This window comes from Haliotis rufescens, unplaced genomic scaffold (genome assembly GCF_023055435.1).
Source record: "Haliotis rufescens isolate VD_foot unplaced genomic scaffold, xgHalRufe1.0.p SCAF_115, whole genome shotgun sequence".
Classification (NCBI taxonomy): Eukaryota; Metazoa; Mollusca; class Gastropoda; order Lepetellida; family Haliotidae; genus Haliotis; species Haliotis rufescens.
This window is the reverse complement of record NW_025963797.1, coordinates 367,153-390,567: the sequence shown is the minus strand read 5'-3', so window position 1 is coordinate 390,567 and position 23,415 is coordinate 367,153. Positions and strand designations below refer to the sequence as shown.

The window sequence follows — 23,415 nt, the reverse complement described above, 5'->3', positions numbered from 1 at the left end:
AAGGTGTGAGGATTATGCCCTCTTACTATAGAATACTAAACGAGCTCCCGTGTAATACCAATTTTAGGAGACGACTGTAATACCTAGTTTAGGTCACGAGTTTCATAAAATTGGCCATTAATAACGTTTTTAGAATTATATTGTAAAGTGTGAATAGGCTGACACCTACACGATCCATAATTCAATTGAGTTTAATAGAATAATACTTCAAACAAGTCAGAAGTTGAAGCGTATGAATTTAATACCATACAACGGTCCACCTTTAAGCGACATTCACACTTGCGTTAGCAGCTGTAGTTATCCTTAGATATATTAACGTGGCCAAAATAACACTAACGTGTCGAAATCTGTAAAAAAAAGCTTGACTACATCGAACAAGGTTTCTATATCAAAGTGTTACCAGGGAAATGTTCGTCAAAATACCAACAAGTACGTTGTACTAGAGTCAACAACAATGAAGTACGAAAAGGGTGCTACACATCATCTACGTTTTCCTACGTTAAGCTAATTTAGACGACAGTAAAGTACATTAGCTAGTACATTCAGGTACGCTGAACTACATTTAAAAGCGTTACATTACGTTAAACTAAGGTAAACAACGCCCAGTTCGCACCAAAGAACAGGTTATATAAAGAGACATGTGGCTTTCATAATTCTTTCACTTTTGAATTCCTCACAAAACACATACATATTTCATTCCTTTCGTCATTTTAGTCTTAGTTAGGGTTAGCTTAACTAAACTCTAGCTATGAGGAAAACAAGAAACAGGAGGGGTCAAACCCCAGCTGCTAACATTGCTGACGTCACTGAAGTTCCTTATAATCCTATGTTTCTTGGGTTGCTGAGTATCCGATCTATGAAGACTTTCAGGATATTGATAAAGTTGATGCCACTCCCCCAGATCCAGAAAGCTCTCAGAGTTGCAATGTCCAGGAAGCGGCAGCTGGCGCAAGTACAGGCACAAGCGAGGAATCAAGCAAAGGCACATGTACAGCAACAACAGTGCCCAACCTCATCCACATCTGCTATCTCAGAAGCAAGCACACCATCAGCAGCCAAACATTGCTGTTTCACAGCAGCAACAGTGCCCAACCTCATCCACATCTGCTATCTCAGAAGCAAGCACACCATCAGCAGCCAAACATTGCTGTTTCACAGCAGCAACAGTGCCCAACGGGATGGATGCCACCCTGGTAGCATGTTGATCAACCGCAGCAGCCGCAGCAGGGACAGTCAGAGCAGTCTTCAAGTGCACCTCCAGCACACTCTCTACAGGACTTCCTTCAATTCTAGAATGGAGGTTTTGAGGAATATATTGACCTTTGTTCCTGTTTGGCAACCACTGTCACAACTGCCTGGAGGATCAAAGACTGTTGATGCTTCCCTGTATTTTTATTTTGTATGTTTGTTTGTATTTTAAACATAAAGACGAAATAAAAATACAAATGTGATGCTGTTGATATGATATGATATGAAAACAGCCAAAATATTAACTAAAAGACTTTGTGCTAACAAACCAAAACAACTTGCTTGTTCCTATTAAAAGGCCATTCGAAACAAATTCTGTAAATGAGGTCCTATTTTCAAATATAGATATAATCTAAATTGAAAATAGATGTTAGAAGACCCTCACTCAATTATAGGTAAAGCTTAAATATAGTTAAAGCTGCTTCACTGTATTGAATCAGTCAAATCTTACCCTTTAAAGGTTTTCCATCGTTTTGATAGAGACATCTTTGTTTAGTATTCACGCAAAATCTGATATCATTTTGTCCAATAATAAGGGGTGAAAAGGAGGGTCAGAACTATTGGGTCGTACTCTACATCTTGGCTGCAAAGATTTAATAGCACGTGCAACAATGGAATGGTTTCATTAGCCAACTCTGCATGGCAAAGGCATCATCTGCAATGATGTAATAAGGTTTATCAACATCATCAACTGTAAAGGCTCTGCATCTGGTATACCCAATATTCCCTGTTGTATTGTTTGGTGGAGGGCACAGTGGTTCCATATTTGGCTATCGGAGCTGGACCCAACATCACCAACCTGAATCCATCGGAATTTGAACCCCTTGTAGTTATAATAGGAATAGCCTGAATTCGATTTTTCTTTTATGGCGATATGCTTGCCATCAAAAGCACCCAAGACAGGTGGAAACTGCCATCTTCCTTGAACTCGCTCTGCCGCTTGTAACCAATTTTAGGGTTCAAAGGAGTCTTCATAACCTCGGCTTCCATGACATCCAAAAAAGCCTTAAACACGGAAACATTAATCCCTGAGATGGTGCTGTGAGCAAGTCTTAAATTATACATCAGTGAGGGGTATGAGTCTCCAGTAGCCAAGAACCTTAATGTCACAGCCAGCTTGAGTCCAGGAGACACAGGGTCACGCCATCGGGTCCTATTCTTGATGAGCCGGTCCTCTACCCTTGCTAACAGTTCATGGAATGTGGCCATGTCCAAGCGCAGAAAGTTCAGGAAAGCTTCAAGATCCTCAAGTAATTCTTCCATCAGGGCGTCATACTGACCATGGATTGATCTGCGCAGAAGCCAGTCACGAGCCCACCATCTTCTCTGTTTTCTCTGCCTCTCTTCATCCTCGTCAAATTGCATAAGACACTGGGCATAACATAGCAGCTCTTTGTTGACAACAGCACAGAACCAAATCATGTTTACTCTTCTATCACTCATGTTGTGTCTGCAGAGTTCAGACAACAAATGATCAGACTGATGTCATCATGGGTTATAAATATCACGTGTATCAACCCATACTTGACACCTAGTTATCTGTAGTTTATCTTAGTTTAACTTATTTAAACGTATTTTAACTTACTTTAACTTACATGTGCTAAGAGCACACCTAGCAAGACGTGATATATCATTTTCAAAACGCAGATTACTGTACAAATACTTAGGTCACTGAAATGAAACGTTCTTTGATGTCAATAAAGTAAATGTAGTGTAGTGTAGTATAACGGGGTCATGTGAAGTTAAACAAAGTTAGACGGACTTGTGCCCGTACTAAGATATAGTTTACCGTAGTTGTTTGCAGATATGCCTTAAAAACTACGATGTTCGTTACGTTTGGCTACAGTATGCCATGGTTATAACTACGGCAAACTACATCTAACTACATTAAACTAAGTTATTACTACGTTAACAAAAATGTCAGCTTACGTGGCTATCTGTTGTTCATGCACAACATATAAATCCCTAAGTACGTCTTTTTCACGTTAATGGCTACGTCATGAACATGACGTATTGCTGGGGTCATCGAGTGTGCATAAGGTCCAATCAGTGATCTATCATCTCCAGGAGCAATGTCGTTGAATAAGCCAAGGGATGTTGAGAGCTTTCAATATTTGTTTGTGAAACGTGTTCCTAGAGTAGATAAGCACGTGTTTTGGAATTACACACTGCGTAATACAGCTGTATGTTTATCAAACGGGTGATCTCTTCACGGGAAAGTAATAATGTCAAATGTTTTACAGTGGAAGAATAGACTGTTGGATACAATAATGTCGTCAATTACACTGGAGCCTGAGTGACCGATGTATAAGTACAATTACCTATATCTAAATCCCTACCACAGCGACCATTTGGAATAGACATGTCGAGAGCGGCAGACATATTTACAATATATTTTCCGGGATTGTTTAAAATGATATCACATGACATTGCATCTATGTTGAAACTCTAATCCAACACCTCCCCATCGCTACACTCGCACTTCCCCACCTCCACACCCAGAATATCGCCATTTCCACACCCACACCTCCCCATCACTACACTAGCGCTTCCCCACCTCTACACCCAGAATATCGCCATTTCCACACCCACACCTCCCCATGGCTACATTCGCACTTCCCCACCTCCACACCCAAAATATCTCCATTTCCACACCCACACTTCCCCATCGCTACACTGGCACTTCCCCACCTCCACACCCAAAATCTCGCCACTTCCACACCCACACCTCCCCATCTAAACACTCGCACTTCCCCACCTCCACACCCATAATCTCACCATGTCCACGCCCACACCTCCCCATCGCTACACTCGCACTTCCCCACCTCCACACCCAGAATATCGCCATTTCCACACCCACACTTCCCCATCGCTACACTAGCGCTTCCCCACCTCTACACCCAGACTATCGCCATTTCCATACCCAAACCTCCCCATGGCTACACTCGCACTTCCCCACCTCCACACCCAAAATATCTCCATTTCCACACCCACACCTCCCCATCGCTACACTGGCACTTCCCCACCTCCACACCCATAATCTCACCATGTCCACGCCCACACCTCCCCATCTAAACACTCGCACTTCCCCACCTCCACACCCATAATCTCACCATGTCCACGCCCACACCTCCCCATCGCTACACTCGCACTTCCCCACCTCCACACCCAGAATATCGCCATTTCCACACCCACACCTCCCCATCGCTACACTCGCACTTCCCCACCTCCACACCCAGAATATCGCCATTTCCACACCCACACCTCCCCATCGCTACACTCGCGCTACCCCACCTCTACACCCAGAATATCGCCATTTCCACACCCACACCTCCCCATGGCTACACTCGCACTTCCCCACCTCCACACCCAAAATATCGCCATTTCCACACCCACACCTCCCCATCGCTACACTGGCACTTCCCCACCTCCACACCCATAATCTCACCATGTCCACGCCCACACCTCCCCGTCGCTACACTCGCACTTCCCCACCTCCACACCCAGAATCTCACCATTTCCACACCCACACCTCCCCATCTCTACACTCATACCTCCGCAACTCCATCCCTTCCTTTCTCTACACCAACCACATCCTCCATCAGACTCTGTTGTGTGGTAGCGTCATGGCCTTTCACTGTCTTATCTTGAGTCATGGGCGTCCTTTTGTTGTTTTGTTCATAAAAGGCAACTTGTTGATGGCGTGTATTGTCAGGTTGAATATTTATACCCAGTCGTCATATTGACTGACAAGTTAGTGGCGTGTGGAGTGTGGCGTTAAACAACAAACAGACACATTACCATCTCACCCACCCCACCCACTACCAAAAGCATAGTGCAGTCGCCTATACATCAATCCAAACACTGACATAAGCCTTGTGTAAAAAGGGAGACAACCATGTATGCCATACTTGAGAGTCATTGTTTGATTGATGCAGAAAGGCTACCTGACCTCTAATGTTTCTGATAATGTCTGATTTTTTTCCCTGGAACACTTTGTACTATGTGATACACTGAAAAGCGTTGTATGTGTCGTTCCTGAAATACACCATCTCCTAGCATGTTTGGTGAACATTTATAGGTGGACTATGCAATGGCTTTCCTCACAGAACGTCGTTGTTGTGGAGTAGTGATAACATAAGACAGGTGACCAGGGGGTATGGAATATAGAAGAAAGAAAGAAATGGCATTTACACAAACACTCCAAATCTACAGAGACACGACAAGGACGATAATGAGTATGTAATGTACATTGAATTGAACTCATTTTAATTGTTTGAAAATGTTGACAAGAAAATGATAATATACAATCAACAATCTTTATCGTATTGGTCCACATACAAAGATACATGATTCTACAATAGGCAATAAGCAATAGAGTTACACTTCATTAAGATAGTGCAAAGGAATTCTTATAAAAGTTATTATCATAATAATAGTGTCAGTTAACAGAACTTATTTAAATTGACTGCAACGGAGGTTACAATACAACATGAATGAAATGTACATCACATAGAATTAATTGAATGTAATATATTTATGTAGTACATAGATACATTTATAACATGAACATGTCTCTTGTCTCGTGCTAAAATGTATATACACCGTGCTGTGTTCTTGTCGAAAGAGTCAACACAATAATTATATCAATTCGACCAGCTCGATGAAGTGGTTGATTCCATGGCATTACATACCATCTGCGTGGTGCCATGCTCCTACAGTAAATCACTGGATTGGCTCGAGTATTTACTGACCACCGTTATTTAGCCGGAACGTTGCTGAGGCGTTAAACATCAAGTACTACATTACATGGCTTGTGTTCTCTGCCATGAAATAAATAAACATGTTGAGTAAAATCAGTCATATCCCTGATTATTTCATTCAAGTCTACAGTTACAGTAGTAATATTAGTACATGTTTGATGTTGTCAAGATGAAGAAAAACATTCTGAATCAGTGGTACTTCTCACTGACTTCTTGATCGGTCACGTCTCTACCATCTCCCATCCTGTTATTAAATCACTCTTTATGTTTTCTAAGTAATAATGTCTGTTTCATCAGCTAATCACTTGATTTATTACTTTTGTCAGATTGATAGAGGTTATCACGTGTGTGTGTTTGCAGATGATAATTATCGTGTATTAAGAATAAACATTGTATTTAGATGATACCAGGTGTTCCCTTACATATTTCACCCAATATATATAAGTAATATGCTACAGGTATAAGTTGGACGGGATGAAAGCATCTCTGAAGAATAACGTGCCTGTGTACTGTCTAAAGTTGTTTACACACAATTGATATACATTCGTATATACAAAGGTTGCTCAAATCAATACCTACATAACTATGTTTAAGATAAAATGTAAAATCAAGAATGACCTATGAATATTGGTATTGTATTCTAAGAGGACCAGTTTAAAAACAAAAAACAAAAAAAACAAACAGGAGGTTTAATCTCCTCAGGTAACCTACTTGCAAACTGGCATAAATGAAGTTCGGCGTACGTTTGGTAACTGTTCTAAACGACTTACTCTTTGTTAGAAACAACCAAGTATTATGTTTTGTGGACGTAGACATTGATATTGAAAGAATGAGTATAAAAAAACTGTGATGGCTCTCCTCAAGACAATGAAGACTCAACACCTGATGTGTGCTGAACAAAATATAAACTTTCTACACATGACTGTGAAGGTCACAAATTTAACTGAAAAGAGTCTACATGTTCAAGTGAAAACTGATCTCGTGCATGTAGTAGAGTATGTTTTACAGAATATTTTGTCCTGATATTTTGAACACGCTGACATTGAGCTCGTCTGTCCCTCTCGTCCCTCCTACAATTTATGGATTTGGTTTTGAGATCGTTGAAGGAAGGTGGGGTAGCCTAATCATTACAGAAAGTGTTTGTCACGCAAATGGCCAGGGTTCGTTTCCCCAAATGGACACAATGTGTAGGATTATATTCATTCTACCCCTTTGATAAAAAAAACAACTCATTTAAACTGGTAACTGGGATGTTTAAACAGGATATTGTAATTTTGTATTGTGTTAACAAGGTACTCAAAAGTCCTTTGAGCGAGATAATAGTTTGTTTCAACCAAAATATACATCTTATTGTTCTTTCTAATCAATGCATGGAGATATTCGGCTTTCATAGTGCATGTGTACCCAACAGGAATGTGTCAAGGAAACTTTGGGAACATTTTCTTATAAACGCCTGAGTTTCCAGACACGTGAAGAAAACTGATACAATATTACTTAAAACACATCTGGCACAACGTCAGAGTTAACAAAACTCTATTTCCTTTTAGCAAACAATTATTTTCGTTCAAATAATTCAAAAGGAGGTAGTACCAACATCAAAACGCACAAGGGATACATTGAAATCTATTTGACAAATACAGGATACCGAGCATATGTACATGTCACTTTTACAGTAGACATATATCAATCAACGTGAACAATTGAAGGTGCACTGGATGAGAAAATAGTTAAAAATGGAATAGATACACTCACATCCATAGGTTATGTGCAGTAATAGTTACATGTATTGAAACAACATTTCTTCTCGGTCAATTGTATCCGGTTAAATATCTATTTCTGATTTTATGTATCAAAGGGGGGATATTTAAATTCATGAGTAAATTCAATGTTAAACCATTATTTTCATTTCTTAGAAACAAATATTAAGTAATTATTTCTTTGCCATCTCCTGCTGAACAAGAATGACGATATCGTTTGTCAAACACCAGTAGCAGTAAGGCATGCACTCCCTTTACCACCAGTGTCTAGTCACACCAGCCTCGAACATCTAGTATCAGATGACTTCTTGACATGCCACATGTAGTAATGTGTCTCCTTGTTTTAGGACATGATCATAGCTGTTGGATCTGTTTTTCAGGTTGTCCACTAGCCCTCTCACAGATGACTTCTGAGTAGCACTGGTGGGGCTGCATTGCCTTCTTATCAGGGACAGACACTTTACTAACACACGGATTCATCGCCGCAGACAATCGTCTGACCTCCCTGTCTTTCTCTAGTAGTTCTATGATTTGTCTGCATCCTACTTTATGAGCGTGATCTAAAGAGTTATTCCCTGCATTGTCAACTAGCGACAAGTCTGCCTCCCTTCCTCGAAGATATTCGAACGTAGCGACTTTGCCAAGTAATACTGACGTCATAACAGGTGTCAAGCCAGCGTTGTCTTTAGTGTTGATGTCAAAAGAGTCTATGATGTATTTCACCATATGAAGCTGACCATGCTGAGTAGCAAGATGTAGAAGAGTGTGTCCATCCTTGTCCACCAGAGATTGGTCAGCACCACGGGACACCAAGAACCGGAACACAGCAATATGTCCTCCACACACTGCCCTCATTAGCGGTGTCTGGTCATTCCTGCCTCTGATGTTGATGTCAAAGCTCTTTTTCTTGAACAAAGATTCCTGTCTTTGTGTTGCTATATCATGGTATTTAGTGCTGACATCATTCTTTAGCGGTAGACATTCCACAATGGAACTAATTCCACCCTGACATGCTAAATGGAACACAGAATCGCCGTGGCTATCCTTCATGGAAACATCAGCTCCCTTGGACACAAGCAGGTGGAACACGCTCCTTCTTCCATAAGCAACTGCATTCATAAGTGGTGTCCAGCCATCTTTTCCAGGTACCTTAATGACGAACTTAGGCAGGAGGTCGTTTACGATGGAACGATTCCCACCCTGACATGCAAGGTGAAGTGCATTGTTCCCGTACTCATCAGTCGGGGTGAGATCTGCATTTCTTGACACAAGTAAGTTGAACACATTCTTCTGTCCTGCCCTCGCTGCATGCATTACTGGTGTCCGGTCGTTCCTTCCCCGAAGATCGACATCAAATATTGTCAAAAGATATTCTACAATAGCTGTGTTCCCTCCCTGGCATGCCATATGTAGAACATTGTCTTTGTATTCATCAGTCGAAGTGAGATCAGCTTTCTGACTCACAAGCAGAAAAAACACATCCTTCCTGCCAGACCTTGCTGCATTCATAACTGCTTTCCGGCCATGTCTTCCGGGAGCATTGATGTCAACCTGTGGCATGAGATATTTCACAATACATTGGTTTCCACCCTGACACGCAATGTGCAAGACCGTGTCATTATAATCATCAGTCAGTGTGATATCGGCCTTCTTCGACAACAGTAGTTTAAACAGAGTTTGTTTTGCAAGCAGAGCTGCAATCATTACAGCTGTTCTCCCGTGGTTTCCCTGACAATTGATATCAGTTCTTGAGAGTAGATATTTCACAATGGAAATATTTCCACCTATACATGCTAAATGGAATGCAGAATTGTTGTTGTCATCCCTCAGCGCTACATCCGCCCCATGTGACACAAGCAGGTGGAACACACTCTCTACTCCACTGGCAGCTGCACACATCACTGGCGTCCATCCGTTGTTTCCCCGACTGTTGATGTCAAACTTTGGCAGCAATATCATCACAATGGAGACATTTCCCCCATGGCATGCAAGATGGAGGAGATTGTTGTTGGTGTCATCTGTTAGTTTCAGGTCAACGTTAAGCGTATCCAGGAAGAGTCGAAATAGATCCGCCTTTCCATTTACAGCTGCAGTCATGACTGGCGTCCATCCGTGTTTTCCCCGAATGTTAATGTCAAACTTAGGCACTATTTGCACTACAAGGGACACATCATCAACATGGCAAGCCACATGAATGAGGCTGTTGTTGTCATCATCTGTCAATAAGATGTCAGCATTGTGTGAAACAAGAAGGTCGAGAGTTTCCTTTGTCTCAGACAATAATGCACACATCACTGGCGTCTGTCCATTGTTGCCACGTGTATTTACATCTGTGTTGGGGAGCAGACTTTCAACAATTGATGTATTTCCATACCGACATGCGAGATGAAGAGGTGTGTCGTTTTTGCTATCTCTTAATGTTAAATCTACTTTTGTTTGGATAAGATAGTCTAAAACATCCTTCTTGCCAGAGAGCACTGCACACATAAGTGGGGTCCAGTCATGTCTTCCTCGAGCATTAAGATACAAGTCAGGGCGAAGTTTCTTGAATGCCATGCTTATGTGTTTTACAGTGAGCAAAGATCCATGCTGACAGGCCAAATGCAGTAAATTGTAGTTGTTGCTATCACATAACTTAATGTCAGCTTTTCTATTCACAAGAATGTCAAAACAACCCATCTGCCCTGAGACAACTGCGTACATTAATGGTGTCCAGCCACAAAGGCCATGCCTATCAATATAACAGTAGGGAAGAAGTCGTTCCAAGACATTTTTGTTCCCAGTGATACAGGCATATTGTAGAATGTTGTGCTTGACGTCATCAGACAGGGCGGCTGGTTCTTTGATCATTTCACATAAGCTGTCGGCTATTTTGTTTTCCTTTAACGTGAGATGCATGATGTATTTATTGAATGCACCACTAACAATAGCATCAGCCATCCTCTTAGCAATTAATCCACTGTAGGCCCCTGAGAAAGGAATGCTGAGTTTGTGTTCAATAAGAGGAGAACCCTTGGCTCGCTGATCTTGTACATGCTCAAAGAGGAACGTAATACCGCAATGTTTAAGAGTAAACTCTTGGTCAATACTGAACAAAACAGAAGCACATACATCATAAATCACAGAATGCGAAAATGCTGTGGTGTTTCCTTCCGTACAAATTGTACCACAGAAGCCCCTGACAGCTTTCACAACATCCTTTCTTGCTGACGTCTTCACAATACTTGAAACAGCCTTGAAGTGAGCCTCTAGGCCGGAGTCAGATGCAGCCTCCAGCTGGCTGATGTTTAGCTGCCCTTCGCACAGCAGCAGCAGGATGAGAGCAGCTGACTTGTCGTCCAATAGGCTGATAATCGTTTGAAGTTCATGTTTTATATAAAAAAGAGGGTCCTCGAAAAAACGTTCACGGTATGTTTGAAAACCAGTATATCTGGAGAAAAGTTTACATGCAAGAGGAAATCCGACAGTTGTTTCCATTAATGCAATAATTTTGTTCATATCAACATCTGCCCTACATTTGTACTGACGTTTGTGATTCAACCATATTGCTTTGCTCTCCTCGTGTGTATAGCAAAGAGATGTAGTCTTTGTCAGGATAATCTCTGAAATGGGCTGGTCTTCTAGCATTGACAGTGTATGCTCAAGGTTGTTAGTTTCAGAAGTAAATATACAAAAGATGTTTAAATGGACCATAACTCTCTGGTCCGCTCTTGATTCCTGCCTCAGACTCTCATAGCTTCTCTCCGACCTGGACTTACACTGTTCTAGGAGCGTAAGCAGGTCATACAGCAAGTGTGTAAGACGAGGCATATCCGTGTATGATCTGAATGTCTTAAACATGTCGTCAAATATGACACACACATCTCTGTCTTTATCTAGAAAATCAGACAACTGCACTTTATCTACATCTTCAATCAGTACCAGCTCATACCCCTGCCTCCTGTATTCAGCTCCCAGCATCAGGGCCATGGATGTTTTACCAGATCCTGGAGCACCGCTTATTGTCACATGACCAACCATCTGCAATCTTTCTTTAACCTCCTCAAAGGCCTCAGTTTCAACAAAGATGCTTTGAATATCCTTTATTTTCCTTTCGTCCGTTTCTGTAAAGGTAGATAATAAACAAAGTGAGAAATTCAGCATTACCAGATATATATATGCAATATACGGATATATACACATGCACACGTTCATAATTATTGTCTACGGTGATGTATCTCTTTTTTAAAGTCACAATAACCTTATCTTCAACAGCGTTCAAAAATATATACTGTCGACTAATAGATTCGAGTAACCTATTATCATTAATACAGAATATATTTCTGCGACCATTTATTATTAATTACGCCATCAGTGAATAAACTGCATGCATGTATATGAATGCATGGGTATCTCTATTTCCTTCTGTAAACATACTGTTTAAGGAAGTAAATATATCCTGGTGTATGTGTGTAAATATGTGTATGTATATATATATGTATGCATGCGTATATAAGGGTATATGTGTATGTATGTACATGTAGTGCGTGTATGTATGCATATATGTACATGTACGTACATAAGTGTATGTATGATAATGTAATTATATATGTAGTCTTGCATGTATTTTGGATTAATGTGTATATACAAGTAAATTGTGTTTATAGGCAATTCTTATGTATGTCTTAGTTATTCTTGCAAACATTATGTTTATGTTCTTGAGTAAATATATTTCTCTTTGTTACTATAAATGTAATATGTGCATATGTATTTGAGTATGTGTATGTATGAATGAGTATGTATGATTGTGTATATATGATTATGTGTATATGTATGTATTTCTGTATACGTATGTATATGTATGTGTGTACGTATATATGTATATATTTGTTTAATCAATGTCTGTACATATAGAGTAGGGAAAGGGCCATCTAAGTTGGATAACTTTTGCCCAATCTCGTTGACCATATATGTCAATAAAATATGTTTAAAACAAAACAATTATTGTCTCACTAGATATTGGGACCGTGGATTAGCCGAGTGTTTAAAACTCAGCTCCAACATGAATACAATCTGTGAAGCTGTGGGGTGCCCCCAGCTGTGATACTGCTGGAGCATTGCTAAAAGCGGTGGAAATCATACTCACACTCACTCACCCCCTACATGTATACATATTACTATTTTGTTACTATTATCATGAGCATGCAATATGAGCATATATTGTACAGTTACATCGCCAGAGCACTGCCTCGTGTGTTATGTAATACACTCAATTTGTTTTCAATGACTCACGTTCCAAAATACTTGTTTGAAGGCAATTTTATATTTTCAAGGTTACTGATTTATCAAATTCCCCAGGATGCAGTTGGGATACATAGATGTGTAAATGCACGAATAAATATTTGAATAATCAGTTTCAATAAGGTGTCATGTTCTTACCAGACAGCAGGTTTACATTGTCCAATAAACTGCAGGAGAAATCATCGTCTCTCTTTACTGCTGGTGAGATAATTGCAATAAGTGGATTATATACATGTTTTGGGGGGTGTTTTTTAACATGTGTACTATATATACACATTAATGTAATTCACTGCAATATACAATGATGTAGACGGATTTTGAAAACATAGCAATTGCAGCATTATTGCTCAATTTGTCGAAATTATTATCACAATCATTAAATGCATCATACATCTTATTATATCCATCGTCGTTGTTCTATGTATTGGGTTACAGATTATGGCACATGACATCTATTCAATTACTTGTACCTAAGACTCTTGGTCAAAAGTACCAAGTCCGATAAAAAGTCACCTTTCAAAATGCTGGCAAACCTTGCTCCTCCTTGCTTTGCCACGAAGGGTTCTAAACATAACATAAACATGACTGTTGGATCAAACATCTGCAATCTAAGCTTGAATGTCAATTTTTCGTTTGCATAATATAGTGTACATTGTTCTGAAAGAAGATAATTTCGATGACATTTGTAATACAGACGGTATTGAAGCTAGCGCCAGAATGTTCAACAGTCATGAAAACACATTCTCATTATTTACTTGTCAGTCTCTGATCAAGATGTATCTACCCAAAAGCTAATGAAGTCATACTTTCATATTTTAAGGCAATAAATGCATATGACCAGATTTAGCAGATTTGAGCAGTTTTAAATCTCCTATATAAACATAAATAATGATACACTCTCGCTTTTAGTAAAATTATATAACTGTGTATGCTTACCGTCTTCACCAATCCTGTAAGTAGAGTATTAAAAAAATCGAAACGTTTATAAATCAACTGATCCTATTTAATATATTTAGGAATGAGACGATCATCATTGCATATTTGCGCTTACAGTATATGTTGTTTCCGTGTCTTTTGATGATTGACCTTACAAATGCGTATTTAGTGACGATGATGATGATAATGATGAAGATGATACTGATGATGACGATGATGGTGACGAAGATGATGATGATGGTGATTAATGCTACTGCTGCTGATGCTGATGGTGATAATGCTACTGATGATGATGATGATGGTGATAATGCTACTGCTCATGATGATGGTGATAATGCTACTGCTCATGATGATGGCGATAATGCTACTGCTCATGATGATGGCGATAATGCTACTGCTCATGATGATGATGATGATGGTGATAATGCTACTGCTGACGGTGATGATGGTGATAATGCTACTGCTCATCATGATGGTGATAATGCTACTGCTCATGATGATGATGATGATGGTGATAATGCTACTGCTGATGATGATGATGGTGATAATGCTACTGCTCATGATGATGGCGATAATGCTACTGCTCATGATGATGGCGATAATGCTACTGCTCATGATGATGGTGATAATGCTACTGCTCATGATGATGATGGTGATAATGCTACTGCTCATGATGATGGTGATAATGCTACTGCTCATGATGATGGTGATAATGCTACTGATGATGATGATGATGATGGTGATAATGCTACTGCTCATGATGATGGCGATAATGCTACTGCTCATGATGATGGCGATAATGCTACTGCTGACGATGATGGTGATAATGCTACTGCTCATGATGATGGCGATAATGCTACTGCTCATGATGATGGTGATAATGCTACTGATGATGATGATGATGGTGATAATGCTACTGCTCATGATGATGGCGATAATGCTACTGCTCATGCTGATGGCGATAATGCTACTGCTGACGATGATGGTGATAATGCTACTGCTCATGATGATGGCGATAATGCTACTGCTCATGATGATGGCGATAATGCTACTGCTGACGATGATGGTGATAATGCTACTGCTCATGATGATGGCGATAATGCTACTGCTCATGATGATGGTGATAATGCTACTGATGATGATGATGATGGTGATAATGCTACTGCTCATGATGATGGCGATAATGCTACTGCTCATGCTGATGGCGATAATGCTACTGCTGACGATGATGGTGATAATGCTACTGCTCATGATGATGGCGATAATGCTACTGCTGACGGTGATGAAGATGAAGAAGAAGACACACTGCCTCACGTTCTATTTCTGTATAATCTTTTAGCTGTAGTGGTTGTTCTCCAGCATGGAATTATAGCTGTCACTGCATTTGTCAGCCAGGTGCCTCCCCTTTTCGGTTTTCGTCTATAAAGAATGCTGAAGATACACAGACAACTATTGTCGGTTACCAAAGGATATGTAAACTGTAAAATGTAAGCTGTTTCATTGCAACTCAAAACAGAAGCTCACCTCACACTGATTAATACTTACTACATACACTAGAATATGATAATATTTACAATACACTCTTAATATAACCAAACTATTGTTATATTTATGTCGAATGACCTGTATTGAGAGTAGCAGAATGTTCACTTGGACGTCAACTTGTAACTCAAGATGTGCTGTTTTCAGCAAACAAACAAAACACAACAGAATAATCTGGAACTTCAATCTTTTGCCGGGCACACACTTACAGTATTAACACCACCACAGCGAGGACAATCAGGATGAGGAACACAGGGACAAGTATTGCAGTCAGGTCCGGTGTTGTCTCTGGCCTAGATTCACTCGGTGTTATTGAGGATGTGTCTGTGACCCAGGCTTAGGTGAGAAGCATAAACAAACAGCAAAAAGACATACAATATTATCATCATTCTCCACGTATCCCCCAGTTTGTGATTATGTAAAGATTATGTAAAGACATTAAGGCAAGAAGTAGGTATTCCATTGGGCACCAACTGTGCTACCCTTCTTGTGGATCTGTTTGTTATGCACATGAATCAGACTTTCCTCTCAGAATGGCAAAGTTGAAACAATGTAATTTAACTTAAGCTTATGTCAGCAAGTATATCGAAGACCTGATGTCATCCAAAACATGAAATAGCCAATTCCCTTCCACTGATTTAGCCTCTTGAACTAGTAGTTAAGGCGACCAATTAGACAACCCCATCTCTTTAATATTTAGATGTATGGATATCAAGTCAGAAAACACTCATCATGAGATTGTATGATAAGAGGAGTTCAACATTCCAATAGTCGAATTTGGTGTTTACATTTTACAACGTTTGAGGAACAATCGAGTATGTTCTTTCTGACAAGATGACAGAGACCGTCATACGACCCTTGCTCAGAAGTTGTCGTGATCAGTGACTTAAACAAATTGCAGAAGCCGTGAAAACGTTTTGTGGTAGCTATGTGGAGGACATTTCCAAATTTGTCGCACGAGTGACATAAAATCATCTACCTTATGTTTCCGCGTTTTTGTTTCAAGTAAACAGTTGATTTGCTGCATTTGCATGTGTTTGTGATCTGTGCCACCGGTGGAGATGGATATCCTCACCTTTCGAAAACACCTGTATCATACCTGCTTGACTGTGATTCATTAGTACCTGCTCATAATCTATTCGGATCGTACAATATACTCACTTTCTTGTGATAAAGAAAAGGGTTGTGTAGCGATTATTTACTGTGCTCACGTGTTCTGTATTCCCTGGGAGGTGTCGCCGCCGTCACTGTGCAGACATAAATGAAGTTTGCATTATACACAGAAACACCACGACCGCAAGTTTATGTAGTTGCCATGTTGTTTCATTCCATGAAATTCTAATCGTTTGAGGAAATAGGAATAATTCATAACAGTTTTGGTACATAATATATATATATAACTTTTTTTGTTTTAGTTATAAAATAATGCTACAGAGGCAATTTGATAAAACATTCCATGGCTATATTTCTCTGGGCACCGTCATCTTATAATCGGTTGTTTCGATTGCATACCTTATTTGATCTGTTTCCTTTCTGGCAATGTCCTCAGAAGAAATGTGATTAGATAAAGGTTTCAAATTCGAGTAACTTTATAATTGCTCATATGACATTTTCAGGATACCATCCAACAAATCAGTTAGTGTGTGTATATTTTATTTGATGCATAAATGTATACCCACTGCCTGATTATGTAATAACCAAAAACAGCTATTTGCAAAATCATAATATTTATGCTAGTTTGTAAGTTGTTTAACACGGCACTAAGCAGTATTCCAGCTATATGACGACTGTTTGTAAAGACTCCAGTATTTGACATCATGATGAGCATCGATATGGTCAAGGATAACGGTACATGCATCAATTAAGTCAACGAGTCTGACCACCCGACAATCGTGGGTTGCTGAAGATCTTTTCTGACCAGATTCTTCATGGTGAAGATTATGAACATGGCAAATGCTGCATTAGGTGTTTTGTGTTTATATGTGGTGTTAATATTACAATACAGCAACAGTCTGTTGTTAATGCATATCACCATGCACTATTACAGGTTTAAATGTTCAATTTGTTGTCACACCTGGAGTAATGTTGCAATAGTCTCCTGTGTAGTTTCCACTACAACCAAACGTGCAGATGCCATTTTGGCGATTACAGATGTTTCTCAAGCAGTTCTTGCTACAAGCGTGGTCACAGAGATCCTCAAACCACCCCGGCACACACCCCTCCGAGCACCTCCCTGTCTCCTTGTGGCAGTGTCTGAGGTTTCGTACTGGGTGAGAGATGCAGTTCGAAGGGCAATCTTTGTCGCACTTGTCTCCATATTTCCCCCATCCACAGCTGTCTTCTCCGTATGCTTCAAATACTAAATGTTGAAATAGAAGAAATTTTAAATGTTTTCATTCTCTGAGGTAAAATCGGAAGCTACAGTTCAGTAACTTAAGGTTGACTAAGCTTTAAGTTAATCAAAATAATGGTAAAACAAAAGTATAGCTTTGTCAATTACCATGCTCAACAGTGTTTCATTAGTATTGTCTGTATAATGAATACTTACATATGCCTTACTTTACCTTCCCGGTTCGCCCCAATTATGTTTCTAGGTTTGTCAGAAACATACCCATGGCCGTGGGTTTCACCGAAGTGGTAAACGTCTGAGACCTGCATCACTTCAGGCTTTCCTCCCATATTAAGCTGACACGCCGTGATATAACTGGAATGCTGTTAAAAGCGGCGTTAAACCCAACTCACTCACTCACTCGCTCTACTTTACCTAACAAGGATAAGGAAAGAAACCAATGAATCAGCTTCTTCTGATACTGACATGGTAAATGGTGCATCTACCCCTCTCTGGTGCTCAAGCCTTTCAACTACATAGGGAAATGTAATCTCGTTGCAAGAGGGCAACGCCTGTTCACTCCCAGATTCTACCAATATATTGATCATAGTTTTATTAAATGATTCCCTGATGTTATTGTTCTTTTCGATTCCCAAAACGAGCAACGGTGCCATGTTGTACATCTCAGTCAAGATGACAGCTAGATATGCAAGTACATAGGACTGAATGAGTTAGAGACGATTCACAGGACTGGTATTAAGCCTTATGAAACTATGGTGCAGGTGTAGGGAATTATGAAAACAAATATATACGTTCTATTCATTTGAATTGGGGTAAGTCGGTTTCAGTTGACATGAAATTGATATGAAGAAGTTGAGAGCTGTTTATCATAGGAATTTGAGAGAAAGCCTTTTTAGGCTTTTAAATGTATAAGTAGACCTACACTAAACTCAATATCACACTGAATTGTTTATGTTAAATGGCATTATATTATAAATATTTCAGTAGAATCATATTTAAAGTCTGTATTCACAAAACTATGACGCGTCGTCCTTTTAGCGAACACTCGTTGTCATCATTGATTTTCATTTGCACCATCTAATAATGTGTATTACTAATGTGTCTTTTACGCCCAATGCGATACTGGTGTTGACGTTTTGAATTCCAATACTCACCCAATATCAGCAGAATTTGGTAAATCATCTGCATGGCTTCAGGGGACTCGATGCAGTAGCTCCTGCAAGCAGATATGTTGTTAGCATTTTCAAACTGTGATACAAATACGTCGAAACAGTATGCTATCTAGTTTTGTTATGCAGCTTTTTTCTGCCATTACAGTGAAAAGAAGTTGTTGTTCATAAAATGTGATTACTTTGTCGTCCATTAAATTTTAAGAAATGCCTATCAAACAATTCAAAAGCTTTTCCTTTTGAACCATATCATGGTAAAACAATAAAAAAATACTTTAACAATCCACGTGTGCTTTACATTAAAGTCTCAAATCAGTCAGCATCGTTCAGATACATTTGCATCACACTCAGTTAATCTTGATTAACCAGATTGCCTTGTTTTGTTGTTTTTAAAGGGTTTAGAAATGACTTGCTAAAATTTGGTTTGATATACTGAACCCCACTAATCTCCAAGCTATACATGTCTTAGGAAGTACACATTCTACTTGATTTATCTTCCTATTCACGGGATTATTGAAAACAGTGATAGGGAAGTCATTTCTGCAACATTTTCAACCTCGCCCACGACTATATCTATCCACATGTATCCTGCCACACATGAAATGCTTTTTCACATTGTATTAATACGTTGTTCTTGAGGTTCCTTCATAGTGTGAAAATAAGTCATGCACTCTGATTATTAAGAGATAATACGAGAGTTAGAACCCGTGTGTCTCAGTATCCCCATATTTTAAATTAGGAATATCAAAGCTCGCTTAAATCAATTTAATCATGCATTCACTATTTATCTATTTAATAACTAAGTTGATTTCATGCAAATCGATTTTGTTCTGTACCAATAGCCTCGACATGCCAACTTTTGTTCCAGATAGTGATGTTCCTTTATATCATATCGTATAATCTTGTCTTGTCTTGTCTTGTCTTGTCTTGTCTTGTCTTGTCTTGTCTTGTCTTGTCTTGTCTTGTCTTGTCTTGTCTTGTCTTGTCTTGTCTTGTCTTGTCTTGTCTTGTCTTGTCTTGTCTTTGTCTTTGTCTTGTCTTGTCTTGTCTTGTCTTGTCTTGTCTTGTCTTGTCTTGTCTTGTCTTGTCTTTGTCTTTGTCTTTGTCCTTGTCTTGTCTTGTCTTGTCTTGTCTTGTCTTGTCTTGTCTTGTCTTGTCTTGTCTTTGTCTTTGTCTTGTCCTGTCCTGTCTTGTCTTGTCTTGTCTTGTTCTGTCTTGTCTTGTCTTGTCTTGTCTTGTCTTGTCTTGTCTTGTCTTGTCTTGTCTTGTCTTGTCTTGTTCTGTCTTGTCTTGTCTTGTCTTGTCTTGTCTTGTCTTGTTCTGTCTTGTCTTGTCTTGTCTTGTCTTGTCTTGTCTTGTCTTGTCTTGTCTTGTCTTGTCTTGTCTTGTCTTGTCTTGTCTTGTCTTGTCTTGTCTTGTCTTGTTCTGTCTTGTCTTGTCTTGTCTTGTCTTGTCTTGTCTTGTCTTGTCTTGTCTTGTCTTGTCTTGTCTTGTCTTGTCTTGTCTTGTCTTGTCTTGTCTTTGTCTTTGTCTTTGTCCTTGTCTTGTCTTGTCTTGTCTTGTCTTGTCTTGTCTTGTCTTGTCTTGTCTTGTCTTTGTCTTTGTCTTGTCCTGTCCTGTCTTGTCTTGTCTTGTCTTGTTCTGTCTTGTCTTGTCTTGTCTTGTCTTGTCTTGTCTTGTCTTGTCTTGTCTTGTCTTGTCTTGTCTTGTCTTGTTCTGTCTTGTCTTGTCTTGTCTTGTCTTGTCTTGTCTTGTTCTGTCTTGTCTTGTCTTGTCTTGTCTTGTCTTGTCTTGTCTTGTCTTGTCTTGTCTTGTCTTGTCTTGTCTTGTCTTGTCTTGTCTTGTCTTGTCTTGTCTTGTCTTGTCTTGTCTTGTTCTGTCTTGTCTTGTCTTGTCTTGTCTTGTCTTGTCTTGTCTTGTCTTGTCTTGTCTTGTCTTGTCTTGTCTTGTCTTGTCTTGTCTTGTCTTGTCTTGTCTTGTCTTGTCTTGTCTTGTCTTGTCTTATCTTATCTTATCTTATTTGACTGTTCTAGATGGACCGCCTCCGTGGTCTAGTGGGAAAACGTCAGCCGGGAGAGCGGAAGGTCCGGGGTTCCATCCCCTGCCGCGTCATAGACGTTAAAATACGGTACTTGTTGTAACCAGGCCTGGCGCTCAGTATTAAAGGGATTATATAAGGACTGGTCGGCTCGGAGTCAGGACTCTGTGTCTGAGTGGGGTATTCATGTTAAACTGCGGCATGGTATCTCAAAGTGCTAGCACTATAAACCGGCATCAGTCCGGACTAGAACAAGCAGCCACACACACACAAACACACACACACACGTGCATGCACGTCGTTAAACCCTATTTCACCTCTTTTCTAATACAAACGAACAATCGAGGTAGCACGAGCGAGTAAATAGACATAACCCTAACCCTTACCCTAACCCTCTGAGGATGTCATGACTGCAAAGAAGTCATATAATATTTAGTGCTACAAGCTTTTTGCCTTAATAAATATCAGTCAGGCAATCAGAATCGGGAAATATAGGATAGTAATGATTTTGAAGGAACCTTTTATGATCCCAATCTCTGAAATTCGGCGGGACGAAAGAACGCATTAGCTACGGCCCCTTTTCAAACACCATGATGAATAAACCATAAACGTTATCCCATACAGGTAGAGGTAAAATGTTGTGATGGTATGGTGAGTTGTCTATCGAACTGAGATGACTTTCAAAGGTAAAGCATTATATAGAAATTGCACTGTTGCGACATGACTAAAGATAAGGGTTCCTTACCCAAAGTACACCTTCTTATATCGCCAGGATGGGTGCTGATACTTATGCTCACTGCTCAGGGCAATCAACATGAAACTGAAACATGTATTAAAGCAACACGGCTCATAATACTTTCCGATGATAATTGGGGTACTGGAAAAAAGTACGAGAATCTTAATATACTAAGAAAGTGTTATCCGAAACGTAACATGTTACATTTTACCACTTTCTAAATGGCATGGTGTGTTCATAGCTTTTGGTCTTGGGAACCGTGCCAATTTACACTTGTTAGAGGGGTATGTGATATAGTATGTGATATAGACTACCAGTTGTCGGACTTTCACTTTGTGGAAGCCTCAGTGGCTAAGTGGGTAAGATCGCTGACTTTGTGTGCGGGCGATAAAGTGCTCAAGTACTACAGTCACAAAATGTTTGATTGACTACTGTCTCCCTGACTCTTTGGGTTGAATGTTTTCCACGGCAATTAACTTATGTTTATCTGTACTTTGTCTCAACTGTTAGCATCGGGTAAGTTAATGTCCGGGTTTGAGTAGTTTCACAACAGTCTGGGTATATCCTATGTATTGTCCATATTGATACACCTTGTTAATTAGTACTAAATGACGTTTTGTCAGTGCGGTAATTAGAGTGAGCAGTCTGTTAGTGCCTTTGGCGTTTTACCAGCTATTACTCATACCGATACTTGAAAATAAATGGATTTATGTTTGAATTGGTTTTATTCGTTTTCATTTATGTCCTTGCAATTTGCTTACCGTGAATGTGATGGAACGAATGCTTTTGATTTGTTATATATATTTTAGTTCAGGGATGAGATCATCCCAGCGGGTGTACTTCAGCTTGATTTGTACAGGATTTTCAGCTTTCTGTTTTTTCCAGAACATACACTCTTAAGTTGTATTCCTGACAGCATTGGCGTTGACTAATAATAACAATTAACAAGTTGCCTCAGTTAGCTTTGTTTATCTTTCAAACATTTTAAAAGGGATTAAATACCATTTTATAGGATACAGAGAAACGTCCTCGCTATTTGCTAATGAATATTGGATATGCCTTTATGTAAGATTTAAAAATCCTCTACATATTTCATACTGACAATAGCTGAAACAGAATGCATACGAGTAAGTGGTGATGATTTGTAAACGAGTCATGTGCAGCGTCATATCAGATTGTGAAAAGATGTATTATTAGAACGCTATGTGTATATAACCTTTTGTTTGAAGATCAAGATGTAGCCATGTTCATAGTCAAACTGACACATGCACGACTACTACTTGTCATACTTTAGAGTTTAGGGAAATACATTCCAGCTGTGAGTTTCGGCATGGTGAGAAATAACCATTGTTATCAGTCACATAATTTGAGCATTTCTCGCAATATTCACACGTATCTGCACATGTATTTCCCTGAACTATTCCCACTAATCGCCACTTCATCACCGCACCATACAATATTCCTTTAACTTTGATTATTATTTTCTGTGTTTTCGGTTTTGGACTCGTCTGAACATGTGACATTTTGCTCCAACCTTTGTTTGCCGCTCTGTCTATCGACTATTTACCATACATGTACACATATTTCTCCCAAGCC

The 23,415-nt window shown here is 39.6% G+C and overlaps 1 protein-coding gene across 4 annotated transcripts in view; it reads right to left on the bottom strand.

Moving 5' to 3' along the window:
- Positions 1 to 5,487: 5,487 nt before the first annotated feature.
- Positions 5,488 to 23,415, bottom strand: part of LOC125378171 — a 26,449-nt gene continuing 8,521 nt past the window's right edge. Inside the window, exons 2-11 of one of the 4 annotated variants that reach the window (XM_048393117.1) lie at positions 21,829 to 21,903; positions 19,031 to 19,092; positions 17,601 to 17,885; positions 16,738 to 16,773; positions 15,736 to 15,862; positions 15,299 to 15,415; positions 13,985 to 13,998; positions 13,562 to 13,612; positions 13,187 to 13,246; positions 5,488 to 11,871 (exon numbers count right to left, since the gene is read on the bottom strand). In XM_048393117.1, the coding sequence (XP_048249074.1) occupies positions 8,123 to 11,871; positions 13,187 to 13,246; positions 13,562 to 13,612; positions 13,985 to 13,998; positions 15,299 to 15,415; positions 15,736 to 15,862; positions 16,738 to 16,773; positions 17,601 to 17,885; positions 19,031 to 19,092; positions 21,829 to 21,899 (4,572 nt within the window). In that variant the 5' untranslated portion in view covers positions 21,900 to 21,903 and the 3' untranslated portion in view covers positions 5,488 to 8,122. The remainder of the gene's footprint in view (positions 11,872 to 13,186; positions 13,247 to 13,561; positions 13,613 to 13,984; positions 13,999 to 15,298; positions 15,416 to 15,735; positions 15,863 to 16,737; positions 16,774 to 17,600; positions 17,886 to 19,030; positions 19,093 to 21,828; positions 21,904 to 23,415) is intronic. The other 3 variants (XM_048393118.1, XM_048393120.1, XM_048393119.1) reach the window with 3 other exon arrangements.